General features: G+C 41.8%; 1 protein-coding gene across 1 annotated transcript in view; it reads left to right on the forward strand.

Annotated features, from left to right (window-relative positions):
• Positions 1–970: 970 nt before the first annotated feature.
• brpf3 (bromodomain and PHD finger containing 3) overlaps positions 971–22,397 on the forward strand; it is a 42,388-nt gene continuing 20,961 nt past the window's right edge. Inside the window, exons 1-7 of the mRNA XM_062978442.1 lie at positions 971–1,276; positions 14,332–15,698; positions 15,796–15,952; positions 17,095–17,226; positions 17,757–17,885; positions 18,921–19,233; positions 20,642–20,911. Of these exons, the coding sequence (XP_062834512.1) occupies positions 14,350–15,698; positions 15,796–15,952; positions 17,095–17,226; positions 17,757–17,885; positions 18,921–19,233; positions 20,642–20,911 (2,350 nt within the window). The 5' untranslated portion in view covers positions 971–1,276; positions 14,332–14,349. The remainder of the gene's footprint in view (positions 1,277–14,331; positions 15,699–15,795; positions 15,953–17,094; positions 17,227–17,756; positions 17,886–18,920; positions 19,234–20,641; positions 20,912–22,397) is intronic.

The raw sequence follows: 22,397 nt of genomic DNA on the forward strand, positions 1-22,397 counted from the left end.
GTCCTGAGGCTGCTGGGGGGAGGGGGGGTAAAGGAAGGGTCCTGAGGTTGTTGGGTGGGGGGTAAAGGAAGGGTCCTGAGGCTGCTGGGGAGGGGGGGTAAAGGAAGGGTCCTGGGGCTGTTAGGGGAGTAAAAGAAGCGACCTGAGGCTGTTACCGCTGTTAAAGGATGGGTCCTGGGGCTGTTAGGGGAGTAAAAGAAGCGACCTGAGGCTGTTACCGCTGTTAAAGGATGGGTCCTGGGGCTGTTAGGGGAGTAAAAGAAGCGACCTGAGGCTGTTAGGGAGTAATGGAAGGGACCCGAGGCTGTTAGGGGGTAAAGCAGTCGTTCTCAACTTGTGGGTCCCCAGATGTTTTGGCCTTCAACTCCCAGAAATCCTAACAGCTGGTAAACCGGCTAGGATTTCTGGGAGTTGTAGGCCAAAACACCTGGGAACCCATAGGTTGAGAACCACTGGGGTAAAGGAAGAAGCCTGGGACTGTTAGGGGGTAAAGGAAGTGGATTGAGGTTGTTAGGAGGTAAAGGAAGGGGCCTGAGGCTGTTAGGAATTGTGGGAGTTGCAGTCCAAAACACTTGGGAGGGCCGAAGTTTGCTCATGCCTGGTGTAGACCATACATTTCTCCCAGTTGAAGTCCATTTTGTGGAGTTTGGGCGCAACGCTCTTGCTGATCCTGTCCTCTGGGGTATCAACTATCCCTCCCTCATCTGGCCAGCACTAAGGTCAACCCCCCCTTCCTTCCCTCCCTCCCTCCCTCTGCCCCTCAAGGAAAGCAGCCAGCCAGTCCCACGGCTTCCCGGGGCAACAGAGGAGCACCTGGGAGGCGCATCCAGTCCTCCGTCGCCTACCTCGGCCTCCCCTCGCCCTCGCCCCCGGGGCCTCCAAGACTCGTGTCCAGGGAGGAAACGCAAGGGGGGGCGGGAGCGAAAGGGAGCGGCGCGGCGGCAGCAGCCCCCTCCCTCGCCGCCTCCTTCTCCCCCTCCTTCGCTCTCTCCCTGCATCGTTTGGCCGGGCTTGGCGCTCCTGCTGTTGCTCCCACTGCTGCCGCCACCTCCATCTTGCCGCCTTTCCCCTCTCCAAGCCCTGCAACAGGAGCCGACAACCGCGGAAGAGGCGCTGGAGCGAGCGAGCGGGTGAAGAGCTGCGGGCAACGAGGGGGCGGCGCTGAGGAGGCCGAGCCGACATTTTGTGCCCCCTCCCTTCCTCCCTCTTCCCCTCCCTCTCCCTCAGCGACGGCGCCAACGGCAGAGGAGGAGGACGAGGCAGCGGCCCAGGAAAGGCAAGTAAGCGCCTGCTGTATTCTGTGAGTCTCTCTCTGATAATACCGTCAGGGTCGTGGGAAGGTGACTTATCGTGAAGGGCTTGGCGGGACCGACAGAGGCCTGGCCCGCTCCAAAACACCGGGGAAAGGCTCACTTTCCAAAGCGCCTTCTGAGGCGAAGAAGGAAGAAGACAAAATAAACGGGGAGCGCGGGGGGGACAGGGGAAAGCGAACCCCGCCATCTTGTTTTCCCTCACCACCGGGAAGCCTTGGCCACGCCCACCTTCCCCTTCCTGATTGGCTGGAGTAGCTCCCGCCCGCCAGCTGGGCGCTGCTACAAATGATGGACAGCGCCAGTGTCCAATGAGAGCACGGCTGCCGCTGTTTCTCTTACCTGTCGAGGGGCATTTCCCCCCCCCCCCGCTCCTTGTAGATGTTGGCAAATGTATATCGAAGCCCTCCCTCTCCTCGCTTTGGGCTCCTTGAGGCCTCTGGGTCACGTGATCGAGGCCTCAGTCCTGATATATCCTCCAGCTTCTGAGGGGAAGGGTTCTGTGGCGAGGCCTGGTTTAGTTTTCCCCCTCCTGGGGGACTTGAACAGCCACAGCTGCAGTCCTAATGCTTGATTTCAGAGGCAATTCAATGTACTCTGTACCTTTCCCAAAAGGCAGCTCATTTACACATAACTGGCATAGCCTCTGGCCCAGGCATGAGCAAACTTGGGCCTTCCTCCAAGTGTTTTGGACTTCAACTCCCACCATACCTAACAGCCTCAAGGAAGGGGACTGAGGCTGTTAGGAATGGTGGGAGTTGAAGTCCAAAACACCTAGAGGGCCCCAAGTTTGCCCATGCCTGTTCTGATCCATATGGTGCCAGAGTGCACCAGGAAGTTGAGACACAAATACACATTATTATTATTATTATTATTATTATTATTATTAATATCCCGCTTTACCTCTCTAAAAAAGAGGCCCACTAAAAACAATACAGTGTACCATTTAAAACATCAAAAGCATATGAACTCTAAACGTTTAAAACATTAGAAATCTTTTGACGTACCTAAAATGCTACACAAACTCCTGTTCATGTCAGCGGGTTAACTTGACCTGGAAAAAAGATTGTGGCCTGACATGGAGTGCATCCACATTGCAGACTTCATGCAATTTTGTAACACTTTAACTGGGCCTTGAATAGAGAGACTACTAACTAAGCTAAGCACATTTTGGTGAGTTATTTTAATGTTCTGGCTGTGTGGAAAAGGGGCGAGTAAATTGTGAAATGTGGGTATAAATTTGTTTCATGTTGGTTTATGTTGGCTTATTTTGGGAAGTGGTTGGTTTGTTGTTTGTATTGTTTTGATTAATGTATTATGGCATTGAATGTTTGCCTTTTTTTTTGTTGGAATCCACCCTGAGTCTCCTTGGGGAGATAGGGCAGAATACAAATAAAGGTGGTTATTAGTATTATTATTTGACTGAGACATGAGAGAAGCCCCCCCCCCCTCCCCCAGGATGGTAATACACCAGTAGTAGATTTCTCTTGTTTTGGTCTTGAATATAATAGCGTCCCCTGGGCAATATCTTTGAAGACTGCCGATTCTCTCGCACCAGAAGCAACTTGCCTCCGTTCGCTTCTGACACGATATATAGAGACACTCTGATGCTCAGTGGCAACAGGCTTATTTTCCTGAGACATGACAACATTCATTAGCCAAGGCCAGGTTCTCCTTAGGACAGGTTTTGCTTACTTTCAAGCAAGAAAATTAATTGTATTTTCCACTGCTTTTATTTCTGCCCCCCAGCAGAAAAGGAAGAAAACATTACAGCCCCACACAGGAAACAGAGTGGATCAATTCTTTCTAATATCCTTCTTTTTCTGCAGCTCAAGTCATTTTTCTCCAGCTTGGTTTCTGTCCTCAGATTGTAGGATTAATATCAACTAGTAATGCACATTAAAAGGCAAAGATTTTTCAAACTACAGGAAAGGAGATTGGACCTGAAATTAGGAAGAACTTCCTAACTGTGAGAGCTGTTCAGCAGTGGAACTCTTCGCCGGAGTGTGGTGGAGGCTCCTTCTTTGGAGGCTTCTAAACAGAGGTTGGATGATGATCTGTTGGGGGTGCTTTGAATGCGATTTTCCTGCTTCTTGGCAGAGGGTTGGACTGTATGACCCACGAGGTCTCTTCCAGCTCCAGGATTCTATAAGTAGAAACACTCAAAGTTTCTGTGATTCTGTGATTGGTCAAATCAGTATAAAATTCATCTCTGTGTTTCTTGCCTTGGCCCCTGGTCATTCCTTTGGGTTCCCAGGTCTCAGTGCTGAAAATACACCAGTAGTAGATTTCTCTTGTTTAGGTCTTGAATATAATAGCCTTCAATGCTTTCGCTTGCCTGCTTCTTCTCTCTCTCCCTTCTTCCCTCCCTCCTTCTCTCTCAGGGTGCATATTCACGGTAAAAGTAATGCATTTTAAAACCACTTTATCTGCTGTGGCTTAATGATATGGAGTCCTGGAAGCTATAGTTTTACAAGGTCTTTTAGACTTCACTGGTCCTGGTGTCTCACTATACTGTAAATTGCACTATTCCAAAGCCTTGAGTCATGGTAGTCACAGTGTCAAATTCCATTAATTCGACAATGTACATGCACCCTCAAGCCTGCTTTCTCTTTGGACCTTTTCCTTCAGTAGACTGTCTTTATCGCCCACTGTTTCATCAGGTTCCTTCACCCCTTGACCGTTTGTCCTGATACTCCTTTCTCCTTTTTCCTTCTGACCTTAAGCACCCCAAGTTACCCACATCTTACCATAATTACTTGTCTGAACATCTGTCCTTTTTGTCCAGCCTCTCTCTCCACAATTGCCTGGCTTAACTTTTAGATCCCCATGTCCAAAGGGCTCTTCATTTTCTTTAACCAGCTTGATTGAATTTTTAATTCTAGTCAAACTCACAGCTTATCCTATTAAGCTGCGACTCAAAGCTCCCCGATCAACATATTGAAAATAACTATTTCTATAGTTTCTATTATGTGTATAGTCTTGTTTGCCTTTGATTCAGCAGAAAAACTGTGGAAGGCTCATGAGGTCAAAGGAATAGTGTCAAAAGCCTTACAGACAGAAAGCAAATGTTATTGTATTATAACATACAATATAATACAAAAGATAAATTTAAAAATTCCACTGAGTTTCAGCTGAAAAAAATCGTATGTGGCATTGTTAGCTGATGATTGCTGGCATGTTCAGAAACATGGTAACAGTGCTGAAGAAGTCTGATCTGCTGGCCAATGCTTGAAATAGGCTGGGACTGAGATCGTGGAAAGGGTGGAGAAAAAATAAAGTCATTGAAGGAAGAAATAATTGAAATGTATTGTCTACTGTAGGGGAGTCTGTTATAGGGTGCCAAAGAAAATGTTCTTGGTCTACAAATGTTCTTTGCTATAATGTATGGAAGAACTGTGACATTTTATAACAGCAGGAAGCCAGAAAGAAAATCACACAAAATAAGCATGCCCTTCCCCTAATATGCCTTTGTGATTATGGATAATCTTTATAATTAATTACAATAACTGCAAAAGTAACTTAAAGGTAGAATTATTTTGTTATTGAAAATTAAGGAATTGCAAAATAGGCATTGTTCTGTTTATATTTTTACTTGGTAATCATGTATATGCATAAACTATATAATCCCAATTCCTGTATAATTAAATACACAAGAGCAAAGTAAACAAAATCACTGCTGCTGCAGGAATAGTCCCTAATACATACACATAACAAAAATTTAAAAAATCGGAAGAAACAAAAAGGCCAAACAAAACATAAATGTCATCACTGGAAATACTAGTCAAATTGTCTTAATATTAAGCATCAACAGGTATTAATTTTTGTTATGTGTATGACTGTTCTTATTTGCTTCTGTTACTGGCTATTTTTTTTAACGAAAATAATTTTTGAAGGCCATTTCTCCTTGTAAGTGCCAAGAAATAGTAAGATCGTCACTATTGAATCACAAGACAATAACCATAAATTAGGATACTAAAACTGAAAAATGTTGATAGGGTAGATAGCCTAAACAAAAATACTTTTTGTGCAAGAGAGCCAAGCCAGAAAAAGTATTTCTGTGGTTCCATAAGAAAAACTGTGCCAGGGAATCTTTTCTAAGAATCTATAAAAGGGGTGCTGTAGCTGAAAAGGCCCTCTTTCCCATAATCGCATAACAAATGTTAGAACATTTTGTTACTGATTTAATGTAAAAACAACAACCACGTATTGAGAACTTAGGTCATTTTCAAGTCCTCTCTCTCTTAATACAGGATCTGACGATTCTCATTAGTAGAAACTAATATCCAATATGTTATTTCTTCTTCTTCTTCTTTTTTTTGCAGTGCTGAAGAGTTTTAAGTCCTGACCATAAGGATTTCAGTTTTAACATATGTTTAGTTGTCTAGACCTGAGTAAGTGTGCATCTATCTCAGGCATGGGCAAACTTCAGCCCTCCAAGTGTTTTGGACTTCAGCTCCCACAATTCCTAACAGGTAGGCTATTAGGAATTGTTGGAGTTGGAATCCAAACAGCTGGAGGGCTGAGGTTTGCCCATGTCTGCTCTAGTAAGGTAAAGGTTTCCCCTGACGTTAAGTCCAGTCGTGACCGACTCTGGGGGCTGGTGCTCATCTCCATTTCTAAGCTGAAGAGCCGGTGTTGTCCATAGAAATTCCTAGGTCATGTGGCTGGCATGACTGCATGGAGCGCCGTTACCTTCCCGCCAGAGCGGTACCTATTGATCTACTCACATTTGCATTTTTTCGAACTGCTAGGTTGGCAGGAGCTGGGGCTAACAGCAGGCGCTCATTCCGCTCCCGGGATTTGAACCTGGTACTTTTTGGTCCACATGTTTAGCAGCTCAGCGCTTTAACACACTGTGCCATCAGGGGCCCCACAGACATGATAGCCATGTATAAATATGTGAGGGGAAGTCATAGGGAGGAGGGACCAAGGCCACCATTTTCAAATCAGAATGAAGCTACTTGTTAGGGCTACTAGCTGCTCTACACTGTAGAATTTATGCAGTTTGACGCTATTTTAACAACTACAGCTTAATGTTATGAAATCCTGGGAGTTGTAGTTTGGGGAGGCACCAGCACTATTTGATGGAGAAGGATAAAGAAGCCTGAAAAGCTACAACTCTCAGAATTCCATAGAATTGAGCTGTGGTGTCAAACTGCATTAATTCTACCACTTATATTATCACTAATATACTTCACAGGCTTTTTTTTTTTTTTGAAATTATAGTGGTGCTCTGAAGACCATGAAATAGGTATTTTTGTTGGATTTTAAGGCAGAAAATGTAATTTTAGAAACAGTATGGAGCCGTTTAACATATTTTAATTTTACTGTTTTTGGTTTAGAGGGTGGGACGTCAGTTTTTAGTGTCTTTTTTATGTAGAAAGAGGTGGAGAGATTTGAGTTCTTATTTGTAGTATTTAGGGTTCTTACATAATATTGTTTGTGTTAGAGGATTTTTGTTGTGTACTGTTAGTGTGTTTATTATAGTTTATTATTATGTTTTATATACTAATAGAGATTATTTTAAAAAAGAGAATAAGGCGATATTAGATTGTAGCAAAAGGTTTGCTGTCTTATACTTTTGTTTTGAAAGAGTTGTGCCTGTGTGTTTGCCAGGTAAAAATGTTTTATAACTCCAGTGCAATATCAGTAATCTAATTTTAAAGAGTTTCAAAATTGTTGCTAGAAAAATAACAATCAGAAGAGTGGGGTAGATTATTTTGCTTTTAATACACTTCTATATTTTTCCATAGTGGAAAGCTGTGCATTTTAGGAAGAATGCACTGAAGTGAAATGTATTTGTGCTGTGATTAAAGAGCACAAAACAAATGACCAAATCTGTGTTACTTGTCAAATTAAAACGGAAGTTATACAGGTCAAGCCTGTTTATATTTACTCATAAATAAATCCTATTACATTCAGTATGGTTTTACTCTTTTTAGAATTTCAGTCATACTTAAATATTTCTTCCAGGTAATTATCCATAAGAAAGCATGCACATTTTTGCATTTAGCTCATCAGGTATGTTAGTATATTAACACAGTTTTAGTGCCAAATCTAAATAGATGAAAAGGAAGTATATAGTGCTGCATTGCCACACCTTAAAATAGTTCTAAATTCCAATAAAATGATTAAAGCCATTTAATTTTTGTGAGTCCTGCTAAATGCTTTTTATCGCTTTCATAACACTATGACAAAACCAAGTGTATAAATGTTATAGACAATTCTGATAGCCAGATTCTATCTATGTTTGCCTGGAAGCTAGCCTCACTGAATTCAGAAACTGTACTGTTAATAATTACAATTGTATTATATGGCTTATTTAAAAACTTAAAACCTCATCAAGATGGGGGAGATTGGCTTTCTTACAACCCTTCTGGCAATTGGGTGATACATGCTGTTAAAATATTTATAATTTTAAAAGCCAACATAATATTTTTAGACGCCAGGCCTTTCAGAAAGCTGGTGGGTAGAAGGGGATAAATTCCAAGACATCAGAATCAATATTTTAGTGGTTAGCAATAAAATTTGTAGGATTTAAAAATGCTTCTAATTATTTTTTTGGGAAAATACTCTGCGGTAGTAGCCCTAACAAGTAGCTTCATTTTGGTTTGAAAATGGTGGCCTTGGTTCCTCCTCCCTATGACTTCCCCTCACATATTTATACATGCCTATCATGTCTGAGGGGCCCCTGATGGCACAGTGTGTTAAAGCGCTGAGCTGTTGAACTTGCGGACCGAAAGGTGCCAGGTTCAAATCCCGGGAGGGGAATGAGCACCCACTGTTAGCCCCAGCTCCTGCCAACTTAGCAGTTCGAAAAAATGCAAATGTGAGTAGATCAATAAGTACCGCTCTGGTGGGAAGGTAACGGCGCTCCATACAGTCATGCCGGCCACATGACCTTGGAGGTGTCTATGGACAACGCTGGCTCTTCGGCTTAGAAATGGAGATGAGCACCAACCCCCAGAGTCGGTTACGACTGGACTTAAAGTCAGGGGAAACCTTTACCTTTACCTATCATGTCTCCTCTCAGCCTTCTCTTTTGCAGGCTTAAAATACCCAGCTCTTGAATTATCTCCTCATAGGGCTTGTTCTCCAGATCCTTGATCGTTTGAGTCTCCCTCCTCTGGACACAGCTTAGAGTCAACATCTCCCTTAAATTGTGGTGCCCTGAATTGGACACAGTGTGATTTTGCTGCTGCATCATATTGTTGGTTCATGTTTAACTTGTTGTCCACAAGAACTCCAAGATCCTTTTCACACATACTGCCGTCGAGCCAGGCGTCCCCCATTCTGTATCTTTGTATTTCATTTCTGCCTAAGCAGAGTATCTTGCATTTCTCCTAATGGTAGCCCAAGGGATATAGTCAGCTTCCCTAGGAATGAGATCCAATTCTTTTCAAAATAATAATGATAATAATAATATAAAGGCAGCAGCTTCTCTTTGAAAGTGGTGTGGCTTTTCTGGGCTAGTAGAATTCCAGACATGAAAGAATCAAGACCAGCTAACACCTCCCAACAATTATGCTCCCAGGCAGTAGGCAGCCAGGCTTTGAAGTATCAGTTCTAGTAACTAGAAACTAGTAATGTCCAGTGTGGGAGAAAACTTATCTGAGGCAAGTGTGAATGGTGCAGTTGGCCAGCTTGATTAGTATTGAATAGCCTTACAGCTTCAACGTCTAGTTTCTTCCTGCCTGGGGGAAATCACAGAGGGAATCACACAGATAAGCCACTGAAATCCACAAGCATGTGGACACTTTCAACAGGGGCACAAAAAGGCGGACACAGAGGAATAGGAAGCACCCCTCTCCCTTCCTTTTCCTCCTTGGCACCGTTTTGTGTGGCTTTTAAATATATACACATTGAGTGCAATAGAAAAGCACATTTTGATTCCATGCACAAAATTATTTAATTATTAGGATCATATCTTGAGTCCCAAGATATGCTATATAAAAAGATATAGTGTATGTATGTGTGCATATATATGGTATATTATTATTATTATTATTATTATTATGATCATATCTTGGGTCCCAAGATATGGTATATATAAAGATACGATATCTATATATATAAAAGGATAAAAAAATTTCGGCCTAAGACAAAACAACAAAACTACACATCCCAGAAACACTAAACTTGGCAAAACAACCCCTCATCCATGCTTCTATGTTCTATGGAAAGAAGTCACGAGTGGAGTGCCGCAGGGTTCCGTCCTGGGCCCGGTTCTCTTTAACATCTTTATTAATGACTTAGGCGAAGGGTTAGAAGGCACGATCATCAAGTTTGCAGATAACACCAAACTGGGAGGGATAGCCAACACTCCAGAAGACAGGAGCAGAATTCAAAACGATCTTGACAGACTAGAGAGATGGGCCGAAACTAACAAAATGAAGTTCAACAGGGATAAATGCAAGATACTTCATTTCGGCAGAAAAAATGGAATGCAAAGATACAGAATGGGGGACGCCTGGCTAGACAGCAGTACATGTGAAAAAGATATTGGAGTCCTTGTGGACAACAAGTTAAACATGAGCCAGCAATGTGATGCGGCTGCTAAGAAAGCCAACGGGATTCTGGCCTGCATCAATAGGGGTATAGCATCTAGATCCAGGGAAGTCATGCTACCCCTCTATTCTGCCTTGGTCAGACCACACCTGGAATACTGTGTCCAATTCTGGGCACCGCAGTTGAAGGGAGATGTTGACAAGCCGGAAAGCATCCAGAGGAGGACAACTAAAATGATCAAAGGTCTGGAGAACAAGCCCTATGAGGAGAGGCTTAAAGAACTGGGCATGTTTAGCCTGCAGAAGAGAAGGCTAAGAGGAGACATGATAGCCATGTACAAATATGTGAGGGGAAGTCATAGGGAGGAGGGAGCAAGCTTGTTTTCTGCTGCCCTGCAGACTAGGATGCGGAACAATGGCTTCAAACTACAGGAAAGGAGATTCCACCTGAAAATCAGGAGGAACTTCCTCACTGTGAGGGCTGTTCGGCAGTGGAACTCTCTCCCCCAGACTGTGGTGGAGGCTCCTTCTTTGGAAGCTTTTAAACAGAGGCTGGATGGCCATCTGTCGGGGGTGCTTTGAATGCGATTTCCTGCTTCTTGGCAGGGGGTTGGACTGGATGGCCCATGAGGTCTCTTCCAACTCTACTATTCTATAATTCTATTATTCTAGGTCAGCAGCTGAAAAATCTTTTGGCTTGAGACCATTAGCCACAGGCTGCTACTACTTGTCTTCTGCGGTACCTCAGTAGCTCATTGAGTGCCATCCGACTTGGGGCTTCTTTTGGCAGTATCCCTTGTTTCATTTTGGATTGTTTTGTAGAGTTTTTAAGATAAAAACATTCAAAAGAGGTTTATCGTGCTTTTTTATTTACACCAGATCTCTTTTACTTGCGGCCCTCCAGGTGTTTGGGCCCCAACTCCCAGAAGCCCTAGCCAGATTGTTCAGTGCCCAGGAATTCTGGGAATTGGAGTCTAAAACACCTGAGGGTCACAGGCTGAAGAGGCCTGTTCTATGCAGTATTGAAAAAATTAGCTGTTGTCCTATTGCAGTTGTCTCAGACATCCTCTACCAGTGTCACCCCCTACTATTGCTGCTGCTGCCCAGAAGTTGTTTGGCACATTTAGTCTGGTTCCTCAGCAAAAGCCTGTCTGATATGAGAGACCTTCTGGCAGCACTGCTACTATCACCATAGCTTCTTTCCTCACAAGATCATGTGTTCCTACAACTGTAGACAAGTTATCATCATCATCATCATTTAATTACTTATTAATCGCCCTCCATCCAAGATGCTCTAGGCGATTTACAAGATAAAATTGTAAAGGATAAAAATACATACATACAAATATTGATAAAATTAACATAGATTAAAAGTTCTAGTAAAGAGCCAGGTCTTGAGTGCTAGGGTAAAAGGCCCTAACTCACGCATGGATCTCATATAGGGCGGCAAGGCATTCCATAAGGCAGGGGCAGAAATAGAAAAAGCTCTGTGCCTGGTCCTTTCCAATTGCACTTCTCTAGAACCCGGTATATAAAGTAAGTCGCATTGGGATGGTCGTTGCGACCTCCGATGATGGGAGAAGGAGAGACGGTCCCTAAGGTACGATAGGCCATGGCCGTAAAGAATTTTAAAGGTCAGAACTAGCATCTTATACAGACCACGGTAATCAGTTGGAAGCCAATGCAGATGCTGCAGCACTGGTGTTATATGGCATTTCATGGGTGTTCCTTGTGAGTAGCCTGGCTGCCGCATTCTGAACAATACGGAACTTTCGGGTCGTGGACATCGGAAGGCCAACATACAGGGCGTTGCAATAGTCCAGCCTAGACGTGGCCGTGGCATGGATGACTGTTGCCAGAGCCTCATCAGATAGATAGGGTGCCAATTGCCTTGCTTGTCGTAGATGGAAAAAGGCCTGTTTGCTAGCAGCAGTGACCTGAGCTTCCATTGTCAGCTGCGAATCCGAAACGACACCCAGGCTCTTAACGGTAGGCGAAGGAGATAGGGCAGCACCATCGAAGGTGGGTAGCAAATGGGTCAGACCAGTCGAGTGGCCATGCCAAAGAATCTCAGTCTTCGCCGGGTTCACCTTCAGTCTACTAGCACGTAGCCAGTTCGACAGAGCCTCCAGACATAAGGTGAAATTGTCTGGTATTGACGTTGCTCCAGGCTCCAAGCGCAGAAGGAGTTGGGTGTCGTCCGCATATTGATAGCAATCTAGGCCGAAATTCCGAGCCAAACTAGCAAGGGGTCTAACGTAGATGTTGAAGAGAAGAGGCGAGAGAATTGCACCCTTGGGGTACCCCACATAGGAGGGGAGATCTTTCAGAGACTTGATCCATATACTCCATGCATTGGCTCCGGTTTCGGAGAAATGGGTTGAACCAATTGAGGGCCTGACAGCGAACTCCGGACATGGCGAGATGGTGAATCATTAGATCGTAGTCAACGGTGTCAAACGCTGCGGTAATGTTGAGAAGTACCAGTAGCGCTGATCCGCCACTATCAGACTGGCGACGGAGTTCATCTGTAATGGCAACCAGGACTGTCTCCGTCCCATGGCCAGGGCGGAAGCCTGACTGGAAAGGGTCCAGGCCGGCTGTATCATCCAAAAATTGTTGCAATTGTCCCAGTACAGCCCGCTCTATCATCTTACCCAAGAATGGGAGGTTAGAGACAGGACGATAGTTGGCAAGGGTCATGGGATCCAAGCTAGGCTTCTTTATGCTGCTGGTGAGAGGTTTATGCTATTGGTCTAGATATACAAGAAATTTGTTTTGACACATGATCCTGAACAAACTAATTTAGTATGATGTGTGTGAACCAAAGAAAGGTTTTGCCTTGTGTTGTCCCTCTTATATATGCGCCTACTTTAAGACCAGCAAAAGATAAGTATTGTATTTACTCGAATCTAATGCTAACCTTTTTTGACTAAATTATCTTCCCAATATTAGGGTACACATTAGATTTGCATAATGCAATAAATACTTTTTGGGGTGTCAGAGTTTTGAAAATTGACGTCTGCATTAGATTTGATGGCTCATTACACCTCTGAGTTTCATCCATGCGTTTTGGACTTCAGCTTCCAGAATTCCTGGCCATTGGACAGGCTAGTAAGGGCTTCTGGGAGTTGGAGGCCAACACATCTGGAGGACTACAGATGTGCGGGACTGCTTTAGATGTGCAGGTGATGCAGCTGCAGTCAGTTGAGAAAGCTAATATTCAGAGCTAATTCATTGCTATTTTAAGAGTTTCGCCTTGAAACCTTTTTTCTATAACTGAAAAAGCATTTTCATAGTTTGGCTGATTAGAGCAGAAGCTTGGTAACATATGGGATGCTGCTTGTTTGGGTGCAGACTGGAAATACACAGACATATACAAATGAAGTCAAGCTTACACACACATCAACATTGTATCAAAGATGCTAGTGAAACACCAATCATAGTGGAATGTACCAATTTGAGGTGCTTTGTTTTCCAAGTGGGCCAAACTTAGTATTTGGTAAAAAGAGTTTTTTGTGTGCAAATTTTATTTAGAAGCGTTGTGTTAATAAACTTCAGTAGCACACAAGTCTAATTTATTATGTATTTGAAAAAATTTAGGCTGCGTTTTCTGCAAAAATGACCCTTATTGTGGCATAGGGAGTTATTTTGCTACTTTGTTACTTCACACACCCAACCATGCACTAAAAGATAAAGTTCCAGCCCAATTTTATCTTTTCAGTCCAAAGTCTTGTACTGTCTTCCTAGTTGGTTAGGAGAGAAGGAATGTTAATTCCTTCCTACATTTAATTGCTTTATGTGAATTTGTGTTTTTCCTATTACATTATTTTCTTTTCTATGTTTTCAGAGCAATAGCTTATCTATTTTGTACATTTCTTAATTTCTAATCTCCTTGTTTTTGCTACATTAAATTGGTTAAAGTTATATTTCTCAATGGGATCTTTTTCTTCTCTGTTCTATAAATGACTGCTATATACAGCATTCTTAAACATTTGTTCAAAGTCGGGGGGGGGGGAATCTGAGGATATATATTCAGAATTACCATAGTTAATGTTAAGGAGTACTTACTTTCTGGTTGCAACATGTACCTGTTTATCTGAGAGTAAACCCTATTGAATTCAGTACATCTATAAATATATGTTGATTGGTTAATAATCTGAATTTAAATTGTGCATTCCATTTAGATAAAATAAATACATGTCCATATTAATAAATTAATTTTATCAAAACTTGTATGCCTTTTTGAGGTATTGAAGGATGTGTGAGTTACATTTCAATAAGAAGAGCTATCTATCTTTCCTTGTCAGCACACTTCTTTAATATTTTTCTTTCCTATAAATGCCCTATCCTCTAAAAAATGAATTTGTTCTTCAGTTAGCTCTACCAGTTAAACTTCATTTCCCATAATTAATTAGCTATAGAGATAGGTTCTATATTGTATGTATAGTGTATGTTAGCATGTTCTGCTATTTAAACCTCCCTCACCTCCTATCTGGGCTGTCCTGTAGGTTTTCTGAGCTGCTGCTATGAGGAAACCCCGGAGGAGGTCCCGGCAGACCTTAGAGGGGAGACGTTCTCCTTCACCGTACAGCTTGAAATGCTCACCCACTCGGGAGACTCTGACATATGCCCAGGCTCAACGAATAGTGGAGGTTGATATTGATGGCCGTCTCCATCGCATCAGCATCTATGATCCTCTAAAGATCATCACAGAGGATGAGCTAACTGCCCAGGACATCACAGAATGCAACAGTAACAAGGAAAACAGTGAACAACCATTGTTTCCTTCAAAATCCAAGAAAACACAATGTAAAGGCAAAAAAAAGGAGACATGTACAAAACATTCTCCCGGGACATCCTTCCATCTGCCACAGCCCAGCTTTCGAATGATAGAGCCCTTCAGCCAGCCAGATGCTCCACCTTTGCCTTCAGCATACTATCAGTATCTTGAGAAACTACCTGAGGATGTTGATGCTGAAGTGGAATACGATATGGATGAGGAAGATTTAGCTTGGCTTGACATGATCAATGAGAAGAGGAAGAATGATGGTTATGGGTCAATTTCTGCTGAGACTTTTGAACTGCTGTTGGATCGATTGGAGAAGGAGTCCTACATGGAGAGTCGTAACAATGGAAGCCAGCAGACCTTAATAGATGAGGATGCTGTTTGTTGTGTTTGCATGGATGACGAGTGTCATAACAGCAATGTAATTTTGTTTTGTGACATCTGTAACTTGGCTGTGCATCAGGAATGTTATGGAGTGCCCTACATTCCTGAAGGTCAGTGGCTTTGTCGCTGCTGCCTGCAGTCCCCTTCCCACCCTGTTGATTGTGTCTTGTGCCCAAACAAAGGCGGTGCCTTCAAACAGACCAGTGATGGTCACTGGGCCCATGTTGTTTGTGCCATCTGGATCCCAGAAGTCTGTTTCGCAAACACTGTGTTTCTGGAACCCATTGAGGGGATAGAAAATATTCCACCAGCTCGCTGGAAATTAACATGTTACATCTGCAAGCAGAAGGGCATGGGAGCAGCCATTCAGTGCCACAAGGTGAACTGCTACACTGCTTTCCATGTTACTTGTGCCCAGAGGGCTGGTCTCTTCATGAAAATTGAGCCCATGAGGGAGACCAGCCTCAATGGCACAACATTTACTGTGCGCAAAACTGCTTATTGTGAGGCACATTCCCCTCCTGGCACTCTGAAGAAAGGGCACACAGTTACTGTTCGTGGAAGAAGAGAGGACATTGTAAAGAAGGAGGCTGGGGATGAGAGCACTCTCAAAATTAAGAACAAAGTAAAGTTGAAACAGAAGATAAAGAAGGAAAGTTGTTCTTCGGTTCCTTTACTGATGGTTACACAAATCCCCTCTTACCGGTAAGTGGTACAATTTTTCTGGTCACTGATCCATGAATTAGTCTTAACATTTTGCTTTCATTTTCTCTTTAAATTGCTTCCTTTCTGTTTTCTATAGGCTGAATAAAATCTGCAGTGGGCTGTCTTTCCAGAGAAAGAATCAGTTTATGCAGAGGCTTCACAACTACTGGCTGTTAAAGCGTCAGTCAAGAAATGGTGTCCCCCTGATACGGCGGCTGCACTCTCACTTACAATCCCAAAGAAATGCCGAACAGGTATGACATTTTCTTGCATTCTGAAATAGCAGGTAGAGAACTGTTGGATGAATAGATTTGGAGGACTTATGGGAACACTGGAAGAAAACTGTCTGTTCAGAATACTCGCATCAGCAGAGAACATGAAAATCTGCAGTTAATAGTACAAATGGAAATTCTAGACGGTCCTGGTACAGAGTCTCATACTGTACATTATCTATTATAGGAGTTTCCAAGGGGATTTGTTATGCCCTATGATTATACTCTTAACCCATCCCACAGAATACCACTTACTTTGGAACAGTATCCTGTTGCTGTTTTCATTGGGTTTTAAAATCATTGGTTTTATGCCTTTCACATTTCTTTCTTTGTAGATAGAACTTTAGAATTAAATTAGCACTGCCGAGCACCAATTTTCCTTATTTTCAAAAGCTTAAAGATCACATCTACTGCTTTGCTATTTGGAGTCCTTTGACTTTGTTCTGGTGTATTTGTTTCTTCAGGTCATGAATTCAAACTTTATTATTACTACTTAACATTACATAGGATATTTGGGTGCGAAGCAGGCATTTCATCCTTTTCTTACTTCAGAATTACTACTTGATACTTGCTATGCCCCATAATGGTTTGTAGTAGAAAGTGTTCTTGATAGAAGAACACACAAAGAACTTTGAGCTCAGTTATAGCACTTGTATAATATAACAACATACAGTAGAGTCTCACTTATCCAACATAAACGGGCCGGCAGAATGTTGGATAAGAGAATATGTTGGATAATAAGGAGAGATTAAGAAAAAGCCTATTAAACATCAAATTAGGTTATGATTTTACAAATTAAAGTAGTTCAATACACAGTAATGCTATGTAGTAATTACTGTATTTACGAATTTAGCACCAAAATATCACGATGTATTGAAAACATTGACTACAAAAATGCGTTGGATAATCCAGAACGTTGGATAAGCGAGTGTTGGATAAGTGAGAGACTACTGTATATGTGAAAAGTTACAGAAATGTCTGGAATGAATCATAGTGCTTAAAAGTAGATTCTATGGTTTAGAGAAAGTCTGAGTGAAGAACTCTACAATAGGGGTAGAGAAGTGGTTCAGAAGAGAATCAAAGTGAGAGCAGACAAACAAGCAAAAACTGCCTGTCTTTCACAGAAAGAACAGGATGAGAAGACTGGTGCAGTGAAAGAAGAACTGAAGTACTGGCAAAAACTGCGGCATGACTTAGAAAGAGCACGGCTCCTCATTGAATTAATTCGTAAACGTGAGAAACTCAAGCGTGAGCAGGTAAGCAGAAGCATGGCTTGATAATCAGTTAACAATATCCCTAGACATGATAGTTAAATTTGCTGCAACATAATTATACTATCCATGTAAAGTTGTTATGCGTCTTCAAGTTTTCTGACTTATGTTGACTCTATCATGATGTTTGCTTGGGAAAATTTGTTCTTTGCATTCCTCTCAGGCTGAGAGAATGTGACTTGCACAAGGTCACTCAGTGGGTTTCCATGGTTGAGCAGGAATTTTAACCCTGGTCTCCAGAGTTGTAGTCCAAGGCTCAAACTACTACATCATGCTGGCATGTTACTCAATACATGGATAGAAATTTTAAGGAAGTGCTTTGATATCCCTTGCATGGAACATTTGCTAATCTGGTCTACTGTATCGGAATATGATATTCCAAAATAAAATAAAATAAAATTCCAATCCTTTATAGCTTATGCACCACTTTTATAATGTTTTAATATTGATGGGTAGACCAGTCATTTAAATTACACATGGTTATTGCAAATTATCAGTCTGATTTCTAATTTCAGGTAAAAATGCAGCAGGCTGCTCTGGAGTTACAACTCACACCATTCAATGTGCTGCTGCGAACAACCCTGGATCTACTACAGGAAAAAGATCCAGCCCAGATCTTTGCAGACCCTGTAAATCTAAGCGAGGCAAGTACAAGAAATAGATAGTTTGACTGAAAGCCACATTCAGTTGTGAGCCAACACCAGATATGAGAATTAAGTAGCCTATCACATATTGTTGGACTGCAACTCCACGTTTGACTGTGCTTACTGTAGGTGATGGGAGCTGATGTCCAATAATATCTAGAACAGGGGTCCCCAAACTAAGGCCCGGGGGCCACATGCGGCCCATCGAAGCTATTTATCTGGCCCCTGCGGCGGCAGCTCCCTCCTCCTCCACCGAGGAAGGTGCGTGCGGCGCGGGGTAGGAGGGAAAGGTGCGCACCTTTCCCGTCTCCTCCCTCGCCCGGTGCGTGACTTCCAAAGCTTTTTTTGTTTATAATGGTATTTTAATTATTATTTAATTAATAATTAATTAATTATTAAGGGGTGCTTTGCTAGTGCTTTTGGTGCACAAAGGCGCAGAAGGAGGTTGGACTAAATGGCCCAAGGGGTCTCTTCCAACCCTCTTTATTATTTTTATTATGATTATGATTAACATTGAGGCTGTATTTATTCATGTTTTTGTTTTTTACTTCAAAATAAGATATTTGCAGTGTGCACTGCATAGGAATTTGTTCATAGTTTTTTTTTTAAAAAAACTATAGTCCGGCCCTCCAACGCTCTGAGGGACCGTGAACTGGCCCCCTGTTTAAAAAGTTTGGGGACCCTGATCTAGAAGCCCACATGATTCCCACCATTGGCTTTTGTGATTGGCAAGGGTAATGTGTTGTTGGACTGCTCATGTTGCACATGTTCTGCTGTTATAAATAGAGCAGCCCTGGGGTGCCTATGAAGAGGGTTTCCCAGTTGTCTGAACTGGGCTTGTGTTTTGAGGAAATTAGTCATTGCTATTAAGCAAAATGTTATTTGCCAGACCTGAATGATTTAAGTGGGTGATAATTGTTATGCATTTGTGCTCTACCTCATTGCCAGAGAGAAGGCATTTAGAATGCTTGTGATGTGTACGTTGTGGTTAGCTAGTAAATGATTTTTGTAATTGTACAGGTTTTGTATGTTTAGGTTCCAGATTACCTGGAATTCATTTCCAAGCCAATGGATTTTGCTACCATGAGGCAGAAGCTGGAGTCCCACCAGTATCAAACGCTGGATGAGTTTGAGGAGGACTTTAACCTTATTCTTACCAACTGCATGAGGTATAACTCCAAAGACACAATTTTCCATCGAGCAGCTATCCGGCTCAGAGACCTTGGAGGGGCAATATTGCGTCATGCGAGGCGGCAAGCGGAAACTATTGGCTTTGACCCTCAAATGGGGATTCACTTGCCAGAATCACCAAAAACACAAGATTTTTATCGTTTTTCATGGGAGGATGGTGAGTTTTCATTGTGGGTTTCTGCTTTAATCTACATATATATATATATATATATATATAAGGGTAATGACATTTCGGCCTAGGACAAAACAACAAAACTACACATCCCAGAAACACTAAACTTGGCAGCACAACCCCTCATCCATGCCTCTACGTTCATACAATAAACAGCTCCAGCTACTCCAGAAAACGGCCAGGCTTTGAGACTGCAAGGATATTCACTGCTATTCCACCTGGCCAACAAAGGATTCCCATAAGTCACAGCAATGCGTGGCCGGGCAAACCTAGTAGTAAATAAAATTGTAGAAAAAAGTCATCACATATACGAGTAACATGTAAATATCCGTCTTTAAAAAGTCCTACAAGATTTGTTAAAATCTTTCTGCCTTCATTATGACTTGCATAAGATTATTAAAGAAAAGTGGTTTTGGTACTGCGCAAATCTGGAATTATTTTGTCTTGAACAGTGCAACATTCTCCAGCTCTTTAAATCCTAGTCTTATGTAAATTATACATTAAAATGCTGAAGAATGCCTAACAATATATACAGTAAACGGGATTAGCCAGTATAAAATAGAAACAGTACACAGAGAGTAAAGATATAAATATTTGACTATTTTGAATAGCTATAAGTAATTTTCTCTCCATTGACAGAAAATGAACATTCTTCCACGATCTTCTCTCCATGTTTGAATGTATGTTATTCTACAGAGCACATAACTCCTTTGCACAAAAACCCTGTTTTGCAAGCAAAAGCTCAATTAACAATGATCGTTTTGTTTATCTTAATCTAGACCTCAGTTTTTTATTGATTACACTGAGTGTTTGATCCCTCTCTTCCTTATTGGCTTTGTGCTGTATCTTCTTCATGTTTTTTGGAATATTATTTGAAAATGCTTGCATTCTATGCTATGAAATTCAGTAGTAACTTTAGTACTCACTGTACTGAGTTGCAGTTTGATTGAGGAGTTCAGAGAATCTTCCTCTTTCTCTTAATTAAGAATCTAAAGAACAATCACATAATCAAGTCAAGGACAAGAAAATGAATGCATCAAGACATTGCATTGAGAACATGATTAATTCAAGATGTTTCACATTTCAGAACATTTTGCAAAGAGCTTCTTGTATTAAAACCTGAGAGGCGAAATCCATTTTTGTGAATGCAGAAAATAGTTTAAAATACAGTGTATGGAAGACATAATGCAGAGTTTTGTGCAATCCCCCCCCCCCACAAAGGCATCACACAATAATAGAACATGAGAACAGAAATTCTTATCTCATCCAGTGCTGAGAAAGTTATTGAAATACTAAAAAAAAATTGGTAAGAAAAAAATGAATGTTTACATCACTGTTGTTGGCATGATGCCTTGGTGATTGACTTTTCACCTTAATGCTTTCGTCTTTGCAGTTGATAATATCCTTCTTCCTGAAAACCGGGCTCATCTTTCCTTGGAGGCTCAGCTGAAGGAGCTCCTGGAGAAACTGGACATGGTGAGCACCATGCGGTCAAGTGGTGCCCGAACCCGGCGCATCCGCCTCTTGAGACGCGAAATTAACTCTCTCCGGCAAAAACTGGCACAGCAGCAGAACAAAACCATGCCAAATGGAGAGCCAGTTCCATGGGAGGATGGAGTTGAGAAAATGCTACATGGAGAACAAAACGAAGACAGAGAGAAAGGTGAGAGGTCTTTCCACATCTCTTAATGGGAGTCCTCTGGGAACTAGAAAAATAAATGAAAATGCCCTGAGAAATCTATGCACATGAGTCTTATACGTCTCTTAGGAAGAAGTTGCTGAATAATGACTAATTTTAACACAAACTCAAAAATCATATGAAGATGTGGAAAGTATCAGAAACATTTTGACAGTCTGTGGCTTTATGTTGAAATTGACTACATAGATATATTCATGTCTAAGTTGACCGCATGTTTAAGTCGAGGGCAAGTGTTGGAGATAACGTTATGGAGTTTGATATGACCCATGGATAAGTTGAGGGTCATTCCATAGAGAGGAGAAAGTGCTACACTGTCTCAGGGGTCCAGTCAGCTCTGAATGCCACCATCATTTTTCTACCCAAAAAGCTCAGCAGTGGTGCCATGATGGAGAGAGAAGTGGGATAGTGCTTATTTTAGGTTTTCCTGGGATGGCCTATGCTCTCACCTTTGCTCCTTTGAGTAAGAATTAAGATACAGATGGCTCCTTTTTTGAAAAAGAATTAAGGCAATGTGTTCACATTGATCCATAGATACGTTGACCCAGTTTTTGTCTAAAATTTCTAGACTTATACATTAGTATATTTTTGCACAAGGATTTCAAAGGTTTAGAATAAATCAACAAATAGTGATTAAGTTGGCCAGCCTTGAATTCTTTTTATTTCAATCTACAATCTATTTTTGCTGATATCTCTGGATCATATTCATAGTCTATAGAATATTTCATATAGAAAGGTAAACCAAGACGTTTTTCTTTCTGAGATTAAAGATAAGACATTTTTCTTCTTTGTGGTCTCTGTAACCCATAGGGATGGGTCATCCTTCACCTGCACAACTACAGTAGGGTTAAGCAATCTCTTAGGGCATCTGCTTCCTATCCCTTGTTGACTAATTACTTCCGTTACTGAAGTGTAGAATTTGTACATGCAATTTACTTATCTTTTTTGTGCTTTAGGTTTTCCTCTGTATTTTTTTTCACTCTTTATTTAATGTTTCATTTGCTTGGATTTTTTGAGTTGACCTTTGGAAGTTCTTTTCCTATCTTCTCATGGGTTAAGAAGTGCTGGATTATGATCAGAAGATTCCCCAACCCAACAACCATTCCTGTAGTCTTTTGTTTTTATGGGAGATGCTTATGGTAGACTGCTGCATCCACTACCACACTTTCACTCCTCAGTTGGAGTAAACTGTAACTAAAAGTAACTAAAATGTGATAAAAATACTCCTCCAGCGTCTAGATGCCATTGGGAGAAATTTGGGGATCAAAAATATGTGTGGGGTTTGCAATGGGGGTATTTAGCCCTTAAGGTCTCCCATGGAGCTAAGATACCCTCCTAGACCCCTACAGCTGCCCATCCTCGCTTTTGGAAAATCTCACATTTAGTGATATTACTGTTTGCTTGCTGATGCTAACACTCGTGCATCTGTTATCTCTTTTTTTCTTGGATACAG

This window comes from Anolis carolinensis, chromosome 4 (genome assembly GCF_035594765.1).
Source record: "Anolis carolinensis isolate JA03-04 chromosome 4, rAnoCar3.1.pri, whole genome shotgun sequence".
NCBI lineage: Eukaryota > Metazoa > Chordata > Lepidosauria > Squamata > Dactyloidae > Anolis > Anolis carolinensis.